Raw genomic sequence first — 22,692 nt, 5'->3', positions numbered from 1 at the left:
ATTCTGAATTTAGCTTTCAGAATGGCAGTTTCCCCTTCAAATCCATTATGGGTCAGTTCCAAATATCTTTTTTGTTCTTTAAGTACCTTGGTTCTTGGATGCTGAAGTTCCTTATATAGAATGTGGGCATACCTTATGTACATATTGTATGACTCAGAAGACTTAGAGTACCTAACATGGTGCAAATGCTGTACAAGCAGTTATTATCCTGTTCCATTTGGGGGATGATGTCCTGGTAGTGTTCCAACATCTACATAGATACAAAATTTAATATCTTAAAAATGACCACCCATGGTTGGTTAAATCCATAGATATTGAACCTGGGGACAGAAAAGGTCCACAGTACTCATGTGTTTGAGAACTTATTAGAAGAATAAAGCAGAGTTCGGTGTGTAGATGTGTAGATAAATGTCAACTCCAGGACAGAGAGACTGAAGCAAGGAACAGAAGTGGTCCGCATTCAGATGGGATTAGAAGTGGAATTCTGAGCTTTTATCTAGGTTGGAGTCTTAACTGGATAGCTTTTTAAAAAATCAACCAAGATTCAACTATTTTTAAAAATAATTTATATCCATTTTATGTGCATTGGTGTTTTGCCTGCATTTATGTCTGTGGGAAGGTGTCAGATCTTGAAGTTACAGACAGTTGTGAGCTGCCATGTGGGTGCTGGGTTTGAACCTGGGTTCTCTGGAAAAACAATCAGTGCTCTCAATCACTGAGCCATCTCTCCAGCCCTAAGAATCAACAAGTTGTGTGTGTGTGTGTGTGTGTGTGTGCGCGCGCGCGTGTGCGTGTGCGTGTGCGTGTGTGTGTGTGTGTGTGTGTGTGTGTTTGAGTACATATCTGTATATAGATGAAGTTGCATGCTGTTATATGCTGTACTTGTATGGGACATGGGACATGGGACATGGGACATGGCATATTTTGGGCTTACATACTTCTTTACAGAAGTGTCCCAGAGGAACTTGGCTATGAAGGGTCACTCTAAGAGACTGGAACAAGGCTCTTAGCAAGAGGGAATGCAAGACTTAATTTCACTGCATAACCTTAAAAAATACTCTTTGATAGTTTCACACACATATATAATAAATTCTTGTCACTACATTATCTTCTCTCACATTACCTACACTGAAACCCTTTTCCTTCCCAACTCCTCCTCCTCTTTCCATGTCTTTTCTGGGTGTGTGACTTACTGACTTAATTAGTACTGTTTGCATGAACATGGTGGGTTATTATTTATTAGATTATGAGCAACTTCCTTGTAGCTACCACTGTGGAGAATGACACCCCCTTTCAAAACTCATAACAATAGTCAGGAAGGGGAGGAACCTCATGAGCATACTCCCCAATAATACTTCCATTATGAGATGTTGAGGGGCTCAATCTCAGTTGCCCACTTCATAGCTTTGGGTGTGATTGGAAGTTTGATTTTCCAGATTTCCTTTAAAGAGAGATCAAAGTATGAAGTAATGAGGTCAAGAAAGACCTCAGGCCTGTGAGAGCAGGCAATTTCCAGGTCATTGATGACTCAAAGGGAGAAATGTCAATGGGGTGGTGAGAGCAGACTGCACCAGAAAGGAAGGAAAATTGTCACTAACCAGAGCCAGCAACCATTCCTAGCGGTTTATGCAAAGTTAGATGAGGCAGTCAGCTTCAGAGTGAAGAGGGGATCTCATGTTCCAGAGAAGAGGTTTTTAAGATGGAAACAAGCTGGTGTGTTATGAATGAAGATGGCCAGGAAAGAGTTGGAATACACAACTTGTGTCTCATCTACACAGCAGACAGCTCCTCTTTTAGCAATAGAGAAACACATCCTTTCTTTCTCATTATGCTTTGTTGAGCTAGGAATAGTCCTAGTCTCTTGGCTCAGGGGGACAGATGACCCAGGTCAAGCCAATTAGCATAGTCCACCCCCCTGGTAACATGGAACAGAAGAGAAGCATATGGCCTAATGATCATCTACTAAGATTAAGTCTAAAGCTACCAGGAATTTTAGGAAAAAGGAGCTCTTTTCAGTGGAAGTTTTTGAAACTTCCAGGAACTAAGTTGTTTGTTGCCATGTGCCTTGAATGTTAACTTGATCACATCGAGAGATGCCAAGAGATCAGTCAAGTATGTTTTTGAGTGTATTGATTCTTTCCAGAGACAACTAGACAATAAGGCTCTGACCTAATCAATGCTTTAATCCACCAATAGATTCAAAAATTGAATGGACATTTGGAGGTGATGGAGCTGTGGAAGGTGTGTTAGTTAAGGTTTCCATTGCTGTGAAGAGACACAATGACCAAGGCAACTCGTTATAAAGGCCAACATTTAATTGGGGCTATCTTATTGGTTCTGAGGTTCAGTTCATTATCATCAAGGCCTGAAGCATGGCAGAATCCAGATAGGCATGGTGCTGGATGAGCTGAGAGTTCTACATCTTGTTCAGAAGGCAAACAGAAGAGTGGTAAAACCCAGGCCCACAGTGACAAATTTCCTCCAACAAGGCTACACCTACTCCAACAAGGCCACACCTCCTAATAGTGCCACTCCCTGGGCCACACATAGTCCAATCACCTGGAGGAAGCAGGTTTCTGGGACTGTGCCTTTGGCCCACTCCTTTCCTGTCTCTTTCTGCTTTCTAGCTGCCATGAGATGGGTTGCTCTGCTCTATCTTGCCGTTCTGCTGCAACACTCTGCCTCAGACAGCCTCATAGATAAGGAAACAACCAATCATGAACTGGAAGTGTGAGCCAAAATATATCTTTCCTCCTGTGAATAGTATCTGTCAGGAATCTGTCACAAAAGTCAAGGTCTTACTAATGCAAGGACCACAAAGTCCTCTGAGAGAAACAATTGGTTAGAGGTAGAAGAAGCAATAAAAGGAGATAGGGAAATGGAGTCTCCTTGGCACTGTTTGAGGCCATAGGTCTAGCCACACCTAAGTATTGAGGGGTTTCCCCTAAAAGTCAGCTTGAATCAGGATCCTGTCCACAACCACAGGAAGACTGGTTAATGTGGAGAGAAACTATAAACAGATGTTTATGGAGCGATGGGGGAGGGTGGTGTTCAGGGCAGGAATGGAGAGAAGTCACACACTGCCGAGATCATGACACGCCTGTACATTGACAGGTCAGGATGGGTCCACTTACATCTCAATTTTTCCAGTCACCCAGGAGACGATGTTATCATCAGGGAGGAAGAGGGTTAAAGCTTGAGTGGTAAGAACTTGAGAAAAGGAGTTTTAGGGCTTGCCCAAGAGACTTGGGGAAAGATGCCCTGGAAGGCACAGGGTCCAGCTGAGGTCACAGAGCCGACATCTGTGGAGGAGCAGAGGCCTCCTTACTGCCCATCTTCATTTTGATGTTGAGTTATGGCTCCACTTGACTCTCAGTCCACTTTTCTTTTTTGATGGACTGAAGTAGAAACTAACTTTCTTTGGAAAGTCAAGTAATGGTTTGCTGAGGCACACAGGTGAAAGGATGCCTTGTTAAGGCAAACACAGGAAAGAATGTTTTCCTGAAGCAGACACGGGTAAAAGGATGTTTTGATGTAGTAAACATGTGAAAGGACCTGGGATGAATAAGTATAAATATGACCAGACAGTGAGAGACGAGCACTGAGCGTTGGTTTGATTTGTACCACCTCGCTATTCTTCTCTCACAACATGCTTGTATTGGTTCACCTTGCATAACGTTGTTGAGCTTAACTTGTGGTAATGCTGTCATTAAGAGAAACTCGCCCAAGAACTGCTCGTGAGGTTCCTGCAACAGCTTGCCATTTCTGTGGCCTCACCTCAGACTGGTTGGTGAGCCTGGCAGTTTCGTCAAGAATGTACTACAGCTGCTGGTTTGTGCCTGGTGTCTGCCTGCTTAGAGGACTGGTTCGCAGCTGCTGAGTTGTATTTGGTGTTTGCTATGGGACTGAACTGCTGCCCAAGAAGATTGAGCTCATCCCAACCCCAAAGAACTATTGCTGAGCAGGTCCACTTCCCTCATATCCTAATAATTTTTCTCTCCCACTACCTCTGCTGGGTGGTGGGCTAGAGGAGAGGCAGGACCCTTATTAAAAGTAGATTACAAAAAAATGTATGCCTACAATGGACAGTCTCCCTGAATCCTCTCAGTTCTCTTCTTGGGTGTTCTCTCACCCTTTAGTCATGAGCTTTCTGGGATATTGTGATTATCATTACAGCCTAGGTGGGGTTGGCCAAAGAGTCAAGAAGTGGTCCTACCAAATTTCTACCCAGTCAGGCCTATCCCTTAGAAAGGTAGGTGAACTCAAGATTAGACCAAGAGAAACGTAAACCCCACATCTATATGGCTGAGTTTGATTGATGGAAGTAGAGACATTATAACAGGAAAGAGCTCTTTGGGGGACTCTGAGGTAAAGGGTAAGACTTTATATTAACTGATGCTCAGACTTAGTCTCTGGGTGACCATGGGCTTGTTATTTAACTCATGGGTCTGAGTGTATTTCATTACATGTATATGAAAATGAATATTAACTCCTCTCTCTTGGGGGGCTTTGTTGGGATGCAATTAGCTTAGTTAAGTTCACAAAGGTCTACATTCTCTAGGAAAAGTAAATAATTTGGCTAACAGGACCAGCTTGTTATAGCTATAAATAGCATAATGAATACAGCCCTGCATGTTAGCTCTGTTATATTCCCTGGGTGAGTCATGTAGACAAATCTCTGGCCCTCTGTTCATCTGTTGGATGAAGGAGTTGAATTCCCTTTCAAGGCAGTCTTCCAATCCTTGACTTGTATCATATTCTGCTAATTATTGCCAGACATCCTAACAGTTCCATGCTCTCTCAGAGCATGGGCGTGTCCATCCATCACTTCAACTCAATTGCTGATTTCTTTTCCAGGATTCAGTGCAAAGTCACGCACCTGGCAAGTGATTCTGGAACTCCGTTTGGTCCAGGCACCTGCTAAAATTCCAGCTATCTGAAGGGAGCCTGATTTGATCCATAATTTAATGGACTCTCCACTGGGACAGGGAGCAGATGGAAAGAGAGAAATAAGTCTCAGGCTGTGTTTGTAAATGACTCTGGGCTACCCGTCAGCTACTGTATGAACACACCCTAGTATTTTTTGTTACAATCTCTACCCCCATAGATATGCCCATAGAACCTCCAGAATGGAGTATAGAAGCATCTCTTCTTTCCAGAGCCTCGCCCCAGATTCTCCTTTTGGATGCTGCCCTGCCCTGCTTTAAGTCCATGCTTTAAGTCCTCTGTTAGCCTTAAAACCTAAGCTTTCAGAAGAAGGGAATTTGCACCTTTTCCAGTTGTGCCAGTGGACTGTAAAAGGTGTGAACACACGAATTATTTGCTACAGTATTTTAAAATAAATGTGAAGTCATTTGGATTACACAAATGTTCAGGCTTTTCCTATTATGTAATAAACTCCATCATTAGTTGTCATGGCTCTCTTCCCTTATCGAGAATCCAGGCCTTACCAGGTGATCCGGATCCATCCAATAATCTTCCCAAGGATTTTAGGCCGTACAAAGTTCATAGTTCAAATCCTGGCTCTGCCACCCTCTACTGCTAGACTGTGAATATATTTTTTAAGTTCTTCAAGCTCCCCAGCTCATCTGTAACATGGTGATAACAACACCTATGCCAACGAGCTTTGTGAGAGTCACACCAGACAACACCTGAAAGACACGTAGGACAGTGTCCACCACAGGCAAGGACTCAATACGCTCTCTAACATGTTTGAATTATACAGGTTTTATGAGAATTACTTTAAGTCACAATGTTCAAACAGCTATTGTCCTCTTGAGTATTTGGTACTTTGGAGGTGTTAGGTTGGAGTTAAGTTCAAAGCTTAAATAAATCATACCGAGTAGAAGTTAGATCCCTTCCTTAAGCCTTGAATCTGGAGTCAGAATTGCAAGCACAAAGGTTACATTTTCTGGCTTCGATTCAGAAATGTCAGGACATCAAACACACCTTCCGCTCCATGCACACAGAGACACTTGCTCATACTGTATAAAGGGCAATTGGGTCTGGAGGAGAATGTCACAGGAACGAAGCTGCAGCTCATTACAGAGCACTGAAGCTTTTGACTTTGTAAACAATGCTTTCAAGTGACAGAACCACAAAGAAAGGAAGTCCTGTGGGTGTGAGCTCTTCTGGAAGCAGTGGCACCTTTGGGCTCTCAGAGCGTGAGGGCAACTTTGTATGTCTGTGCGGCTGTGTGTGCACGTTCGCACATTCATGTGTGTGAGTGTGGGCACACATGTGCTGTGATCCACACATGGAGGTCAGAAGACTACCTCATGTGTTGGGCCTCCACATCTATCTTATTTTGGTCAGGGCCTTCTTGTTGTTCACGGTTGCACAGACCAGGTGCACTAATCCTCAGACTCCTGGGGATTTCCTGTTTCTGTCTCCCATCTCTTGGATGTTACAAAGCCATGCTATGTGACCATCTTAGACATGGATTCTAGAAATCTGAATTCTGGTCCTCATGTTTGTGCAGCAAGCTCTCCACCCACTAAGCCATCTCCCCAGATCCAGAGGACTATGATCATATTTTGGAAATTGCATGGAACCCAAAGGGCTTGGACAAGGAACTCTACAAGGGGCTTTGTAGCTAGAAAGATTTTTAGGCTCTCCTGATGTGGAAATGTCTTGAAACGCTGAGGCTTTATGTAAATAGTGAAGATAAGAATACTTAACAAGAGTGGAACTGACAGGAGTCAGTCTGTGGAAGACGTGGGAGGCCTGACATGCAGGCTAGAGAGGAAAGGAGAGACCAAACATGCTATCATGTCTCTGTGGGCTGCATATTTGTTCACAAGAGAGTGAAAGGAGTTAGAGAAAGCTGATCTACTTGGGTACTGGAGATTGAGTGCAGTCTTTTGCATGCTAGGCAAATGCTAGCTTGGGAGTTTATATTTAGTGGTCTTTTTATTTTTTAATTTGAGACATGTATCACTGTATCACACAGGCTAGCCTAAATTCATTCCAACACAAGTAGGTCTTGAACTTGTGACCTTCTAGTCTAAGCCTTCTGAGTAGCTGGGGTCGTAGGCCTGTGCCAACAGGACCAGCTGAAAGGTGATCTTAAAATTTACCTCTCAGATAGAATTGACGACCACACTGCTCATGTTTCCAGGGACTACTGGAGCCACACTCACCAGCAGGAGGGCAAGTCCATTCACATGTCAACACTCAAGACTCTATGGGCTTCATGGAGCAGGATGTCCTGTGGCTGCCTTACCTTCCCCATGCCCTTCAGTTAGCTGCTTCTATACTGTCCACTGAATAAGCTGATCCCAGAGTCACAATAAAACACAAACATACAAGAAGGCCAAGCCCCAAGGCACACCCTACTACTGCACGGCAACATCTAATATACATTCTTCCAGGCCGGAGAATGCCTTGGCCAAAGTTCTCAACAGTCGCCTAGACTACAGTATGCTCTCACTGACAGAAGGAATACAACCTAAACCTACAGGGTGATCCTAACCACTCTGTGACTTGGGAGCACTGCTCTGAGCCGCAGGCACTCTCTTGATAGCTATTCTCTTAGTTCACGCTTGTTCCACCAGGACCAAACTCTGAGCTACTGGCCTCCCTACTTAAAGAACAATTGTGCGATCCACAGGGATTCCCTGCTCACCTGTCCTTTGTGCCAAAGAAGTACTGAGTTGCCTACAAGACACCAGGAACTGGAGAGGGACTAAGGATGCTGAAGTGAGCATCACCCTAGCGCAGTGGCTCTCAACCTTCTGAAAGCTGCGATCCTTTAATGCACTTCCTCATGTTGTGGAACCAACCATGAATTATTTTTGTTGATGTTTCATAACTGTAATTTTGCTACCGTTATAAACTGGAACAGGAACATCTGATATCTGATAGGTGACCCTTGTGGGGTCACAACACACAGGTTGAGAACCACTGCCTAAAGACTCCCAATTGGCTCTGTCCCACCCTCGTTTCCAGTGCATCCTGCCTGGATTGTTAACAGATTCCACAACTCTTCTCAGTTTCAACTCGTCTCTTCCATTGGCCAATATAATTCTTTTAAAGCCCAGTGTTAGGTCACTATTTCTCTGCTCACAGGTTGGATTAAAAGCCAAAAATTGTGTAGTGCTCAGTACTTTCTTCCAGTACCTTCTTCTCCTCCCATGGTCTCCCTGGTTTTTTCCTCCTTATCCACTGAGCTCAGATGCCCAGGATCTGATGTCCACCAGACATGCTGGCAAGCTCCCTCTTACAGCCTTTAAATGTGTTCCTAACACAGTACTCAAGCCTGAGTCCTCAACACAGACCCAGCTCCCTCCCTCATCTTCATCCTAGCTCTGCTGAAGTGTCACTTTCTCCACGATACCTTCCTCCCACCTTATTTAAAGTCTCTTCTTCCCCAACCTGGACCTCCCAACCTCCATGGCTGCTTTTGTTTGCTCTGTAATGCTTATCAATTAATAAGACTTTACATAGTTCCCTTGCTTCTCTGGGCATTGCTGGACCACTGTTTCTGCCAGACAGATATGGATTTCTGTGCTATTTATTACTGTATTTCCAAGACCTAGCACTACTGACTATCCTTTGCCGCGTGGGTGACTCAGCACCCAGCACTCCCAATAGGGAATGTACTTATGTACTTCTGAGTCCTCTGCTCCGCCACATGTTCAGTATGGTAGGACATCCACTACCACGTCTCTCCCACTACACACTGACCACAACAGCCTAAGCTACAATTTACCAGAACACTGCTCTTCATCATGTCATCCCTTGATACCAGCCTCCTCTTGCTATACAGAAGACTCTGCTGACACTAGGCTCTGTCACCCCCACTCATGGCCAGCTGCACCATGGTGCTCACTGTTCTGGTCCCTGCTATACAACATAGAGTTCCTGGCCCAGCAGCAGGGAGCTTGTAAGGAATGCAAAACCCCAGGATCCACCCTCAGCCACCTATACACTAGACCAGACTTCCAGGTGACTTGTGCATGCATGGAAAAGGAGCACTGGGTTGAACCACCTATGCAAGGACAGACAGCAGCAATCTGCAGCCCGCACCATTCACCACACTTCCAGATCCTTCTGTAGCATCCTCTCCCTGTGCACACTGCTCAGCTTAAAGAAGCCATGACAGCTTGCAGTGCAGCAGGCAAATTATAGCCCTTTATAAATACGATAGTAACTTATACAACAACCAATTTATCAGAGACACCCTGCTGTACATAAGAAAATCACCTTTCACTCTAATATGCAGCCTTAAAGAAGCCTTTATGTCCCATAACATGGTGTATTGCAGTTTCATGGCCATTCATTCATTCAGTAAAAATTTTCTAGCACCTGTTATGTGCTAAAACTTAAGCTAGGCTTTGGCTCTGACAGTGAAAAAAGAAAAAAAAAAAAAAAAAAAAAAAAACAACCACAGTCTAGTCAAAGTGACAGATGTTAAACTGAGCACACAATTGCAAGAACATGAAATGAGTTTGTAAAGCAGGTCCCTACTCAGGAATCAGGAGGAGCCTCCCCAAGGAGGAGATGATGTTCCTTGGATTTAATGAGGTAGCACCTAGCCTCCAGGAGAGGGAGAAGAGCCTGAGAAGGGCTATGGGCCTCCCAGACAAAGGTTTTGTATAGGTAAATCTGGCAAAGAGAGAAAAGGCTGAGTGTTAAGGAAATCAGAGAAACCCAGGAATGCTGGTCCTTAGGGCTAGGAGCCCAGACTGCTGGAGGGACTCACAAGCCATATATGCCAAAGACCCATGGACATTACTGTGAAGTATCAGAAAGCAAGAGACTGATGTGACCAGATACACATTAAAGACACTGCTGTATGGAGCTGGGGAGATGGCTCAGTCAGCAAACAGCTTACCACACAAGCAGGAGGACCTGAGTTCAGGTCTCCAGTACCCATGTAGAAACATCCAGGCATGATGATGTGTATTTGTAATCCTAGTGATGATGGTGGGAAGAGGCGGAGACAGGAGGATTCCAGAGGCTTGCTGAACCAGTCAGCTTGCATGAAACATTGTAGTATAGATTGAGAACCCTGTCTTCAAAGGATAAGGTGGAGTGGGCAAGAGGTGGAAACTCAAAGTTGACTACCAGTCTCCATGTCCATGAGCATGTGTGTCTCAGCCTTCAGAATCTCTGTCTCTCTGTTTCTGTCTCTGCCTCTCTTAGACTCTCTCCCCCTCACCCACTCTCTCTCTCCCCCCCTCCCTCCCCTCTCTCTCTCTCTCTCTCTCTCTCTCTCTCTCTCTCTCTCTCTCTCACACACACACACACACACACTACTTTGTTGCCTATGACAATACAACAAACTTAGTATATTTTAGTAAAGTTTCAAACAATGCACTGTCAAGCTACTCCTTGCCACAATAAAAGACAGCACTGAGAACAAACAAAACCCATTTAAAGTGATTTTAATGAACCACCCATAATAGCACCCTTCACTTGATGTTTGAATACAGGCCTCTGCTTCTGCCCCTTGTGCTTTCTCTCCCTGAGCTCACTTAATAGCATGCATGAATCAGGCACGTTGACAGGTACACACATGCCTTTTAATATCCCACACGGCACATGGAACTGCACACTTGCCACAGGCATTTCAGAGATGACAGGCAGATAAGAAGAAAAGGATGAGGAAACACTGGTCCCGGGGTGGGGGTGGGGACAAGAAAGCCTGGATCTGCAATGTAAGAGGAACATTAGCAGGAAAAATCAAATAGGTGTGTGTGTGTGTGTGTGTGTGTGTGTGTGTGTGTGTGTGTGCGCTCACACGCACAGGTGCCCACATATGTGCACAAGTGTGTGTGGAAACTAGAGGACAATCTCTGGTGTGGGTCCTCAGGAACCATCCAATTTGTTTTCTGAGAGAGTTTCTTTTATTGGTCTGAAACCCTTCAATTCAGCTAGTCTAGTTGATCAGCAAGCCTTAGAGACGCCCTGTCTTCATCTCCTCAGGAACAGAATTAAAAATATGCACTAGTTTTGTGTGTGTGTGTGTGTGTGTGTGTGTGTGTGTGTGTGACAGAGAGAGACAGAGAGAGACAGAGAGAGACAGAGAGAGACATGGAGAGAGAAAGAGACCTGGGGATCACACTCAGGTCCTTGTGCTTACGTGGCAAACATTTTATCAAATGAGATAACATTCCAACCTGTGAGCCCTGTATATTCATGACCACTAGCAGGAATAGTCACAAATAACTCTCCAGTTAAAATGGACTCTTAACTGCCCACAAATAGTACTAACAAGAACTGGCTAAACGTTACCCCAACTTGATCCATCAAGACTCCCCAAGGTTACAAACTGGCAGTCCACAGGCCACATGTGGGCCATGAATATGTTTTTATTTGCCCTGAACTGTTTAATTTTTAAACATTTGCTGCCAATTATGAAGAACTAGTGAGACTTCAGGTAAGAAGTCTGGTCCCCACCTTCAAATGAGAGCGTGAAGCCTGGGCTTTGCTGGGCCTCAGCTGTCCACCTTGGCCTTCCTGCCTTCTCCTATAGCGCACAGCCTTCTCCCTTCCTTTAAAGCCTGTGAAACTCAGTCTGTGATGTATGCCAGAAGCCACTGTATGGCTCCCAAACGGCCGAAAACCAGTCTCCCTCCTGTACCTAGCTGTTTTCTTTGCCACCTTCCTTCCTCTGCTCTCTCCCTCCCTCCCCCTCCCCTCCCTCCCCCTCCCCTCCCTCCCCCTCCCCTCCCTCTCCCTCCCCCTCCCTCTCCCTCTTCTTCCCCCCTCCCCCCTTCCCTAATCCCTTTCCCTTTCCCTTTCCCTCTCTCTCTCCTGCCTGAGTGATGTTCTCAGCCTAAAGCAGTCTCAGATTCTCCGTAGGGCTTTCTGGACCCACAGCATCTGACACTGCTACCAGAGTTTCTGATTCAGGATGTCTAGGGTTAAGACCTAGAAATTTATTTTGAACATGGTTTAGATGGATGCTGTCGCTGCTGGTCTGGGAACACCATTTGAAAACCACTGGTGTACAACTCTAACACAAACTCCTAGAGTCCAGTGGCTTCAGTGTGGATAAGCATGGGGAAGTAAGAAAAGTCGAGGCTCACATTTTGAGACCTTATAAATAAATAGCCTTGCAAAACCTAAATGGAGGGGCACTCTGTGAGGATTGCAGGGATAAATGCTTGCCATGCAAGCAGAAAAGTTAGAATAGCTTGAATCTCCAAAAGTCACGCAAATGCTGGGCTCACATGGCAGTCCACCTGCAAACCCAGCATTTAGAAGGCTGACACAGGATCATCAGATCAACCTGGATAACTATACCAGTTCTGTTAGTGATCTGGGTTTTTATTGGGAGACCCTGGCATAGGGAATACAGTGAGAAATGATAAGAAAGAGTCCAGAAGTCAACTTCAGGTCTCCACATGCACATGCACATGCACACCTCCTATACACAGATACACACACACACACACACACACACACCCTTCAGCATTTAAACACACACACAAATCTCAGCATTTAAACACACACACAAATCTCAGCATTTAAACACACACATACACTCACATACACACATGCACATATACAATGCATAAACATGCATACATACACACACATACACATGTGTTCACACACACCTCAGCATTTAAGCAAACACACACACTTACACAATGAACACATACACACTCACACACACACACACACACATATACTCAAGTGGGTCATTGTCTTACCTCTGAATCACTAGTTTCCAGAACCAAGAGCCTGTTCATTCCTTCCAAGTTACCTTTTGACTTATTCCCAAAGGGTTCAGTAAAGGCAATTATACTGTCAAGAACATGTAGCTCCATCTTTACCCCAACACTGAGCACAGATACTACCTTTAAGAAATAGTACTACTAACTTGTCCTCGAAGACCCTAAACCCAAAATACTAACTACTCAATGACATCACTGACCATCATAATCAATTATCCTTGAGAATGTGTCATGAACCAAGCTCAACCCCAGTGCTTTTTGTATCATAAAATCTTCTGATGCAGAAGCCATTACCTTGCTACACTACAGAGATGAAAAAGTAATTAAGCCGGAGAGAACTTGACTGGTCCAAGCACAAGGCTCTAAAACAGTCAAGAGACAGAGTCTACTCGCTGATGGTCAGATGCTATTAGGAATGCCATGCTCCAGCCTGTGTCTTTGTTTTAAGGTGAGTGATAATGACACTCAGAAGTGATGTCATATGGGTTTAATCTGGATGCATGAACTCCAGATATAATCCCACAAATTTCCAGAAGGATCTAGAGAGAGTACATCTCTGCTGGACTTTCGGGGAAATTTGATTTGGTATTAATCTAGGATGTTAAACAATGAAACTGGCTGCTTCCACTGGAGCTGGCTTCTTAGCACTCAGATACAGCCAGAATGAGACTTAGCAGGGGTGCAGCAGAGATGGGCAGTTCTATAGAGTTGTGAGAATCACCTGAGAGATTTTCTCATACTACTGTCCATTTCCCTAGACATAGAACGCTTCCAATGGAGTTGAACTATTCACAACATGGATTCTCCCTTCACCCCATACCACAGCAGGTGGGTGACTGTGGCCAGAGTACCCGAACCTCTCTGAGTCTCCCCTTTCTTCTCCCACATGCCAGGATAATAGCTCCCACCTTGTAGGCTGTTGTGAGAGTTTAATTAGATGCTGTAAATGAAATGTTCAACATGGCACCTAGCACATAATAAATGCTCAAGAAATTAACAATTATCACAGTAAAATAACTATCATCATCACCTTTTTTTTTTTTTTTTTATCTAAACTGAGACCCTGATGACTTCCAGTTTCAATGACAATGTTTATGTTCCCTTTACAGCCTCAGTCAGTAGTTTCACAACACATAATAAAGTCGCCAGGTCTGCGCTGTACTTAACATCAACAAAGAAACATCCACCCAATAAAATCACTGTTCTAATTCCTCCAGGTACAAACTACACATCCTCTCCCTTGCAAGAAGTTTGCAAGGACCCAGCTGGGTCTCTGGGTCTGCAAATTGTTCCCAGCCACTGTAGGGGAATGGGAAGGATTTCTTCTGACATCACAGCTGCATGATAACCGAGTATCATGACCTCATGGAGGTCTGTGGGTCTACTTCTTTCTCCTTCACCTGGAGAAAGGGCTGGCTGGTAAACCATTCAGTTACAGGCTTAGAGGTAGCACCGTAGGTTTCAGAATTCAATTTAAATATCATTGAGATAAACAACATGACCTTTTCAATGTCAGTCTGTAGAGAAAATGACACAGTTGAACCGAGGAAGGAAGGAGGGCAAAATTAGATTCTTCATCACAATTCCAAAGTAAGACTGGACTCTGCTCACCCAAGAACCAACTCCTCCACACCCCCTCCATCCCCCCACTGAAGGTGGCAGCTCACTTACAGTAATGGAATCAAAACAACAACAAAAGCTCCGTATCAATTGTCTCTCCCTTATGTACAGAGGCCTGGCTTTGCAATAATCACCATGTTGGTATCATGCACACAGGGAGACAGGTGCCTACAGACATATTCAAGTCAATTCACTGATGTCCACACCTCGAAGAGCATTCAGAGTATGTATACACCAAAGCAAGAGCATATTGTGTCCAAGGACTGGCCAGCCACAGGGAGGTTTACTTACAGCTTTGGGTTTATAAGGTGGCTGAATCTCCTTGCGTTCAAGTTTCTCCCAGTCGATGTACCGGAAAAACGCATGCTCCTTAATGTCTCGCTCCCCTTCAGGCCCACAACCCAGGCGCTTGCCTGGGTGTTTGGTCATTAGCTAAAAAGGAAAGAAAAACATTGAACAGATTGCAGACCAGGAAATGAGAGCTGCTGAGATATCATTATTCCAACTACTTAGGATAGTCAATGCAGACTATCAACTGGTCTTACTGTCTGTGTTTCCTCCCAGGGACGGTTTCTTAGTCAGACCTCTGTAAGAGACAAGACCGAAATGATACCCACCCCAGAACAAAGTCCCTCAAGGGAGAATCAAACCAAAGCACAAATATGGCCTTGAACATCACATTTAAAATGTTACAGGCTGTCATTTGAGTTCAAGAATGAGCTTTCTGTGATTACTGGTGCCCCTAATGAGGCCAGTTTCTACACGTTCAAACCCCCTTTCTCCTGTTGTAAGAAACACTGACATTTGACCAACTCGAAGGATGCGTTCATTCAGATGCCATTTGCATTTCTCAGCAAAGCACTTGTGAAAATTAAAAAAAAAAAAAAAAAAGAAGAAAAATATTAGTCAAATGTACCCAAGTTTCAAGTAATTACTTTCAGAAAGCTCATTAAATAGTCCAAAGCTAACCCAGCTCATTCCCTGTATCACAAGTTCCCTCTGCTCCGCTGAGGTTTCTCTGGTGTTCTGTTTAAATTACTTAATTATCAAAACTCTCCATCTTTGGGTCTGTGAGCCAGTGCTAAAATAAATAAATAAATAAATAAATAAATAAATAAATAAATAAATAAAACCAAGATGAATAGATACGCTCTGAGATGAAGCGACCAAATAGGCTTGCTCTTAGAAATGAACCTGAAGTAGCACATGAGGGTCTCTGATCCCAAGGTGTCAGCAAATGAACTAAGAGGAAATATGGAGGAGTTGGTGATTCAGAAAGAAAAGGAAGAGGGCAGAACAGCAGGAAGGAACGAACTGTGGAGCTGACACCAAGCACCCCCAGTTTTGCCTAGGACTGGCTGACAGTGAGTAAAGGTAGAGAGAGCCCAGAAGTTCAGAACTGCTGTGCATCTGACATGAATCCTGCTTTCAGGATGCTCCATGACCACCATCACACGCACACACTTTCTGTGTATGCTTTATCTTCCAAGAATCAAAAGTCTCACAAACTCAGTGTTCTCAGTTCCTTCTTTCCTTACAGGCCTGGCACTACGCGACTGTCACAGTAACCCAATGAGGGGAGTCTATTCCTTTTCCCTCTTGAAATGCTGAAGCAAATGATATTCAGGGAACTCAAACACAAGGACTTTTAATTATAGGTGGGATCCAGTCCCACTTAGTCTAGTTCCAAAATTGGGGCTTTCAAGAGAAATAGGAGCCAGGAGTTATGGTGTATGCTTGTAATCCTAGCATTTCATAAGCTGAGACAGGAGGATTGCTATTAGAAGAGTCCAAGGCCAGCTTGGGCTCAATAAGGAGATCCTGTATCGAATTGGCAGAGAGAGAGTAAGAGAGAGTGAAAGAGAGAGAGAGAGAGAGAGAGAGAGAGAGAGAGAGAGAGAGAGAGGAAGAGAGAGAGAAAGAAAGAAAGAAAGACAGACAGACAGACAGACAGACAGACAGAGACAGACGTTCTGTGTCAGGTCCAAAAGAAACTGAACCTGACACAAAACAGCCAACTGTGGTACCTCTTAGCATACAATGCACATGCTGGCCTCCAGGCTCAGTCAGGATCTGTTTCTCCTCTTGCCCTTCTTCTCCAGCTCATAGGCTTTTGCCCCCAGCTTCTGATTCCTATATAACGCTGCCATTTCAGCCATGTGCTCTTTTGGCCCCCTTTCTCTTGGTCACCTTTGTCCACACACTCTTCTCTTCCTCCCTCCCCTTCTCTCTCCTCTCATAGCCCAGTTCAGGCTGCTGGTCATTTTCAGTCTACTACTTTCTCTCCTTGCTCGGGGCTCTTCCAGATGCTTCTGGATGTGCTTTCCTTCATATTTATAATAAAAACTTCTCCTCAGCTATACCTTGGAACAGTCCTGTCTCCACTTTACACACTCTGCATGTGGTTTTCCCAGAGATATCCATGGTCTAGCTTGGTCAGGAAAAGTCAATGGGGGGCAAGTAAATTAGGTCAAGCCTTGACATTTGTGTGGGGTTTGGATGGGTAGAAAGTCTAGGACAGTAGTTCTCAACCTTCCTAATGTTACAACTCTTTAATACAGTTCCTCATGTTGTGGTGACACCCAAGCATAAAATTATTTTTATTGCTTCCTTATAACTGTAATTTTGCTACTGTTAGGAATCTTAACGTAAATATCTGTGTTTTTCAATGGCCTTAGGTGACCTCTTGAAAGGGTGGTTCAAGCCCCAAAGGGGTCATGACCCTCAGGTTGAGAGCTGCTGGTTTAGGTGGTCTCTACTAACTCTGATAACAATGACACCAACATTAATGATGTTTCTGGAAACTGAGAGCAATATGTGTTTGCTTTCTGTGCTAAAGGCAACCCAGCCATTATTTATAACTCTTGAATCTTACAGCAACACTCTGAGGCTTCAGCAACTATTTTCCCTATAAGCAAACTGGTCCAGAGAGTAAAGTCATCTGCCTAAGGTCACATAACCAAGGAGAAGAGCTGGGCGTGTATGTGTGTCTGTGTGTGTGTGTGTGTGTGTGTGTGTGTGTGTGTTTCTCTCTCTCTCTCTCTCTCTCTCTCTCTCTCATTCTCTGTGTGTGTGTGTGTGTGTGTGTACATACATGTGCATGTCAAGCCCAGACCTCCCATGTCTTCCTCAAACACTCTTTACCTTGTTTGGTTGAGACAGAGTCTCATTTTTACCTGGAACTTCCCAAATTTAGCTAAGCTAGCTTGTTAGTGAGCCCTAGAAATCCCCTGGTCTCGACCTCCCCATTTCTGAGATAGGACGTGTGCCGCTACAGCTGGCTTTTCTACATGAGTCCTGGAGACTGTGCTAAGGTCTTCACATGTAGCAAGCACTTCGCCAGTGGAGCCTCCTCCCCAGCCCCAGGGTCAGGTTTTGAATAGCTCAGCTCTCTCAGCCCTCAGTAATTCACTCTCTCTTTATTTTTACTCTAACTTGCTAGTCTAGGCTTCTGTCTGCTTTCAGCATCCTGGCTATGGAAATCAGAGCAAGCTTTTGCTCTGTTTTCATGGCGGAGAATAGGTTTTTTTTTTTTTAATGAGCTAGACATATAAAGAAGATGGTATATGTGGGAAAGATGGCTGTTTTCAGATTCCTTGTAGGCAGGGAGACAGCAAGCAAAGAAGTGCCACTGTAGGCACACAGAGCAGTAAGGAGTCCGCCGGGTTCCCACACTCCACACTCTGTGCCTGAAGCCATGTAGACAGCTGGATGTAATCACTGTTCCCATTTCGGATCACCTCCCAGACGCATCTCCAGGGGCCCTCTGCTCAGGAGGAAGCATTTGGCTCGAAGCTTAAGCATCACCCCTATTTTGAAGGAGTATCAGCCTTAAAGAGAGAGCCCACACTGCACTGAGCCCACTCAACTCAGAACAGTGCCCCAGCACAAAGAGCCAAGAGAGTCACTCCGCTCATTGTGAAGGTTATGGATCCTGAATTGATAGAAACAACTCCACCAGGCAAAGTGCTAATTGGAGCTGAAGCTGAAGGCAGCTGACCTGGAAAAATTTCTCTCCTCCATGACCCACTTAGAACCCCTACCCCGAGCTGTCCAGGCAGTGATGGGTTAGGGAAGGGTAAGTCCATGAGCATGTACTGAACACCTACTATGCGCTAGCCACACAAGAGTCCCCTTCAACTGCCTCACTTAATGTCTGGGAAATGACTCATTAAGTACTTTTTATTCTGTTTTTGGAGATGAAGAAGCAGAAGGCCAAAGATGCAAGGGAATTGCTCAAAACCACACACCCAAGGAACAATAGGGTGCAATGAGGACTTGCAGAGGTCTTTTGATCTCCTAAATCCTTCCCTGTCCAAATTCTCCTGTCACAGAGGGACAAGGCTCAAATGCCAAGAGAAGCCTGGCACCAAACAGAGCAGTGACAGTGTTCCTCATATTGGAGATGGCCTTAGGGTTCGGGAGCAGAATCCAGGCTCTGGTCTAAATGATTTATAGGTATTAACTGGTTTAATCATCAAAGGACCCTATGTGCGGTGCTGTTATTGGCCTCAATCTGCAAATCAGGTCAAATAACCCCCTCATGATCACAGTGGCTCACATCCTTGGACCTGGATGGAAACTCAGACAGAATCTGCCTTTTTTTTTTTTTTTTTTTTCAAACTGGAGAGGGCGCATCCCATCTAAAGGGGATGGTGATTTCCAGTCTTGCTGACTGATGCTTTGTAGGAATGAGTGGACAATGTGGAAAAGCTGGAAAGCTGAGGGTTTATGGGAAAATACTCAGATCTTCAGATGTTGGGAATCATTAAACAAATTAAAGACCACGACTGACTTCCTCCCGCTCCTCTCTTAACAGGATGCCTCCGGGAGCCTCTCTGGCCTCTGTCTGCATCCCCCCCCCCTTTATCTACATGCTATGCCAGTGCTCCTGATGAACCCTTGAGTCTCCTCTGGGCTCCTTGTTTTTATTCTATCCCTGCCTCACACCCTCCAAGAAAAATGTTTGTAACCAATTTAACCTGAAGATGTTAGGAACTGAGGCTAATTCACACGTGGCTTCCCCAGAGATGTCTGCCTCCTCGCCCGTGTAGCTCAAACACAATGCTCAGGTGATTCAGTGGGTAAGAGTTCAGTCAGTCTTATGAGGTAATTTCAAGCTGTGAGTTTAGCCCAGCTCATATCATCAGGGCCAAAACTCAGGCTAAGCTGCTTGACTGTTGCTGATTTCCTTAAGCAGAGCCACAGAGATGCCACTGGACTGGGGTCAGGAAGAGCAGCACTGGGTAGGGCATGGGAAATATACAAGTCTTCTAGAGATCTATGACGACAGCTCTTGTATATGTAGACACATAGTAGGAGTCTCCTGCCCAGGCACAGCCCAGGGTCTAACCTTTAGAACTTTCCCTCCTTGGCTGGTGGGAAAGTCTTTATAAAAAGTCTATCCTTGCACGTTGTTCCCTCCATCTCAGGGTGAAGCTTTCGCATTTCCATCGTGGTTGAGAGACTGCATCCTTTGGACACTGTGTTTAAGGGCAGTGCATTTTGAGCTATGTGGAGGGTTTTTCAGAACCCTGGAATGCAGACCTAATCCTGGGGTGGGGCTTAGGTCTACACAGTCTAAAGGGCAGACTGGATCCAACATGAAATGTAGCACAAATAAGCCTCACCTGCAAACTCCTGCTTGCCTTGCCTCAGGGGAATTATTTCCATAAGCTGTAGGTGTGTCCTTTAAACTGTGCACATGTGTGTACACAGCTAGGTGTGCACCCATGTCCTACAAGCTGAGGGAGATCATGCAAGTCTGGGGACACTGCATTTAATTCAGCATATCCAGGTGATCACTTAAAATCAATACTGTCTGAAACTTTCTTACAACAAAAGTTATAAAATTTTAATGTTAACTGAAGACATATTCAGCAGAGCAGGACAAGGCAGACCATTCTAGACCCTCTTCCCATGGTTTCAGCTCTGGAGCAACGTCTCTGGGTTTCTTTGTGTAAGGCTTGGGGCTGGTGCCCAGCTAAAAGCAAGACTCCAGTACTTGCCTACCTCTACAGACAGTGGTGCAAATGAGAAGGGAACACTCTTTTCCAGGACAGAACAGCTTCATAGCAGGGCTCTAGTGTTGGAAGCAGAGCGGGAGGTGATAGCAATCCTCTGCTTCTAACTAGTTGGGGCACAACCTGTACCCCTTGCATGGTAGTCTTTGCTTTGAGGGACGGACTACTTACCCCTTTGCAGATTGCCACAGCTTCCTTGGACATGGACTTGGGATATGCCACATTGTGCTCCATGATTGACTGGAAGAGTTCATCCTCATCCTCCCCTTCAAAGGGTGCCTGTGGAGCAGAGGGCAGAGTGGGAGAAGAGCCCCTGCCTGGCCCTCCTCCCAGCTTTCTCTGTCCAGCAGGGCTTCCTTCTCCCCACCTCCAATCCCAAGATAAGGTTACCCTCCAGGACTTTCACAAGAAAAGATGATCAACAAACTTAAGTAACCCCAAGGCCAGAAAAGTCAGAAGTACTCAGATTCATGAGCTATGACCAAGTCGTCACTTTCTCCAGAGACCATGTGGCTGGAGGTGGAGGATAATTTTCTTACAGATCACTTAAAATTCAATTACCTGGCCAGCCAACATTTCATACAGCAGGACTCCAAATGCCCACCAGTCCACAGACTTCCCGTAGGGCTGATAAGCAATAATCTGGAAAACAGAGGACCATCCCATCAGAGTGGCAGACAGTTCCTATGGCTGGAGGCTGAATTCACACTTATTTTATAGGAAGAGTGGCATAGCATTTGGGTGGGGAGTCTCAGGTTTGGTCATGGCCTTCTGTGCAAGGTTACAACAGCTGCTACCATCCCAGATCCGAGCAGGGTCTCACAGAGTGAACAAAGAGGGTAAGGTGCACCTGCACTGTTTCCTCACGTTTGATGCTCCACAAAGACACCTGCAGCTGGGCAAACATCTGTGTGCCATCCTGCCTTCTTAAGCACCGGGTGTGGTGTGATGTTTCAAATTTCTGTGTATGGTATTTTAATGAGGAGTGGTTATTTTTGTTTCTCACTATAGAGCAAAAACATTTACACAATAATGTGGGTATACTTAACACTACTGGACCACATAGTTAAAGATGGTAAAATTTACAACATGTGGGCTTTTAGTCTTGTTTTTCATCTGTTTGCTAAGGATTCAACTCAGGGCCTCATGCTTGCTGGGTGACATCGTCTCTGTCTGACCCACGCCCACGGTTCAGCGTGGTTCTTTTGAACCATGATTAAAAATACAGCATCCTAAAGTGTAAGAGTATTTGTGATTCTTTTACATCTGTTTTTATTTGGAAAGTATTTATGGTAAAAAAAAAAAATTCTGTGAAAACCATCTATAATTCTTTGTCAAGAGTAAAATCATGGAAAACACTGATCTTTCTCCTGCTAGACTCTTTCCCACAACTGTAGATTAAATTGGTGTGTGTTCTACTTAAGCTCTGGCATTTCAGAGGTAGAACCTCAATGGAGGGTGCTCTTCATTCTGCATTTCCATCAGATTTGTGTGCTGGCTCATTGGCTATTTTTTAAGATTTTATTTTTACTTTGAAGTATATGTGATGTGATGTGTATGTGTATGTGTGTGTGTGTGTGTGTGTGTGTGTGTGTGTGTTATGGTATATGCATGCACACATACACACACCATAGTGGTATTTTTTAAACTACTGAGTGTGGATTTTAATAAAGGTTAAGTGCATAAGATTATACATATACAAATTAACTCAATTCAACCCTTTTACATGCCCAAAACATTTTGTACACCATAGATATGAATTTTTAATTTGGAAATTTAAGATAGACAAGTAATGAAACAAAAGAATAAATGAATAAGAAATGTACTCTGAACAGAAGTGACTGCAAGACACAGCCTCCGTGAGAAGGCTCACATTCTCAGTGAATGTGTCTTCACACCTTTAAGGCACTTGATGTTTCATTTGCTTCTGACAACCCAAGAAGTTAAACCTTTTACCAAGGAAAATAGAGCCTGGGAGGTGAGAAAAGTTGCCAGAGGACAGCAGTGAGCTGAAGGAAGAGGCAGTCTGCTCAGGGCATAGTGTTCTCGGTGGCCCTGCAGCCAGCCAGGAGCTGTTAAGAAACTATCACCCTACAGAGATTTGCAATCAATGGTCAAAAAGGGTGACATTTGGGCATCCTAAAAAATTTAAAGCTCCCCCATGACTCCGAGTAGAGCTAGATAGTACAGGACTCATTGAGCAAAGGACACACCCAGGAACTGTGTCTGAGTATGTCAGAACCTACAGAGAATTAGCCGAAGGATAACTGACCTGAGTATGCCACACAGGGATACACAGACACACTTACTTACTTGGCAGGGGGATCAATGACACACAGCTATCAATGACACACAGA

The 22,692-nt window shown here is 44.6% G+C and overlaps 1 protein-coding gene across 3 annotated transcripts in view; it reads right to left on the bottom strand.

Moving 5' to 3' along the window:
- Nucleotides 1-22,692, bottom strand: part of Prkcb (protein kinase C beta) — a 327,890-nt gene that overhangs the window by 18,918 nt on the left and 286,280 nt on the right. For all 3 annotated transcript variants that reach the window (XM_076942168.1, XM_076942171.1, XM_076942174.1), the window contains 3 exons: nt 20,897-20,977; nt 20,507-20,614; nt 14,604-14,744 (listed from right to left, as the gene is read on the bottom strand). In XM_076942168.1, the coding sequence (XP_076798283.1) occupies nt 14,604-14,744; nt 20,507-20,614; nt 20,897-20,977 (330 nt within the window). The remainder of the gene's footprint in view (nt 1-14,603; nt 14,745-20,506; nt 20,615-20,896; nt 20,978-22,692) is intronic.

The sequence above is a fragment of the Arvicanthis niloticus genome, chromosome 1 (assembly GCF_011762505.2).
Source record: "Arvicanthis niloticus isolate mArvNil1 chromosome 1, mArvNil1.pat.X, whole genome shotgun sequence".
NCBI lineage: Eukaryota > Metazoa > Chordata > Mammalia > Rodentia > Muridae > Arvicanthis > Arvicanthis niloticus.
This window is presented reverse-complemented; position numbering and strand designations above follow the sequence as displayed.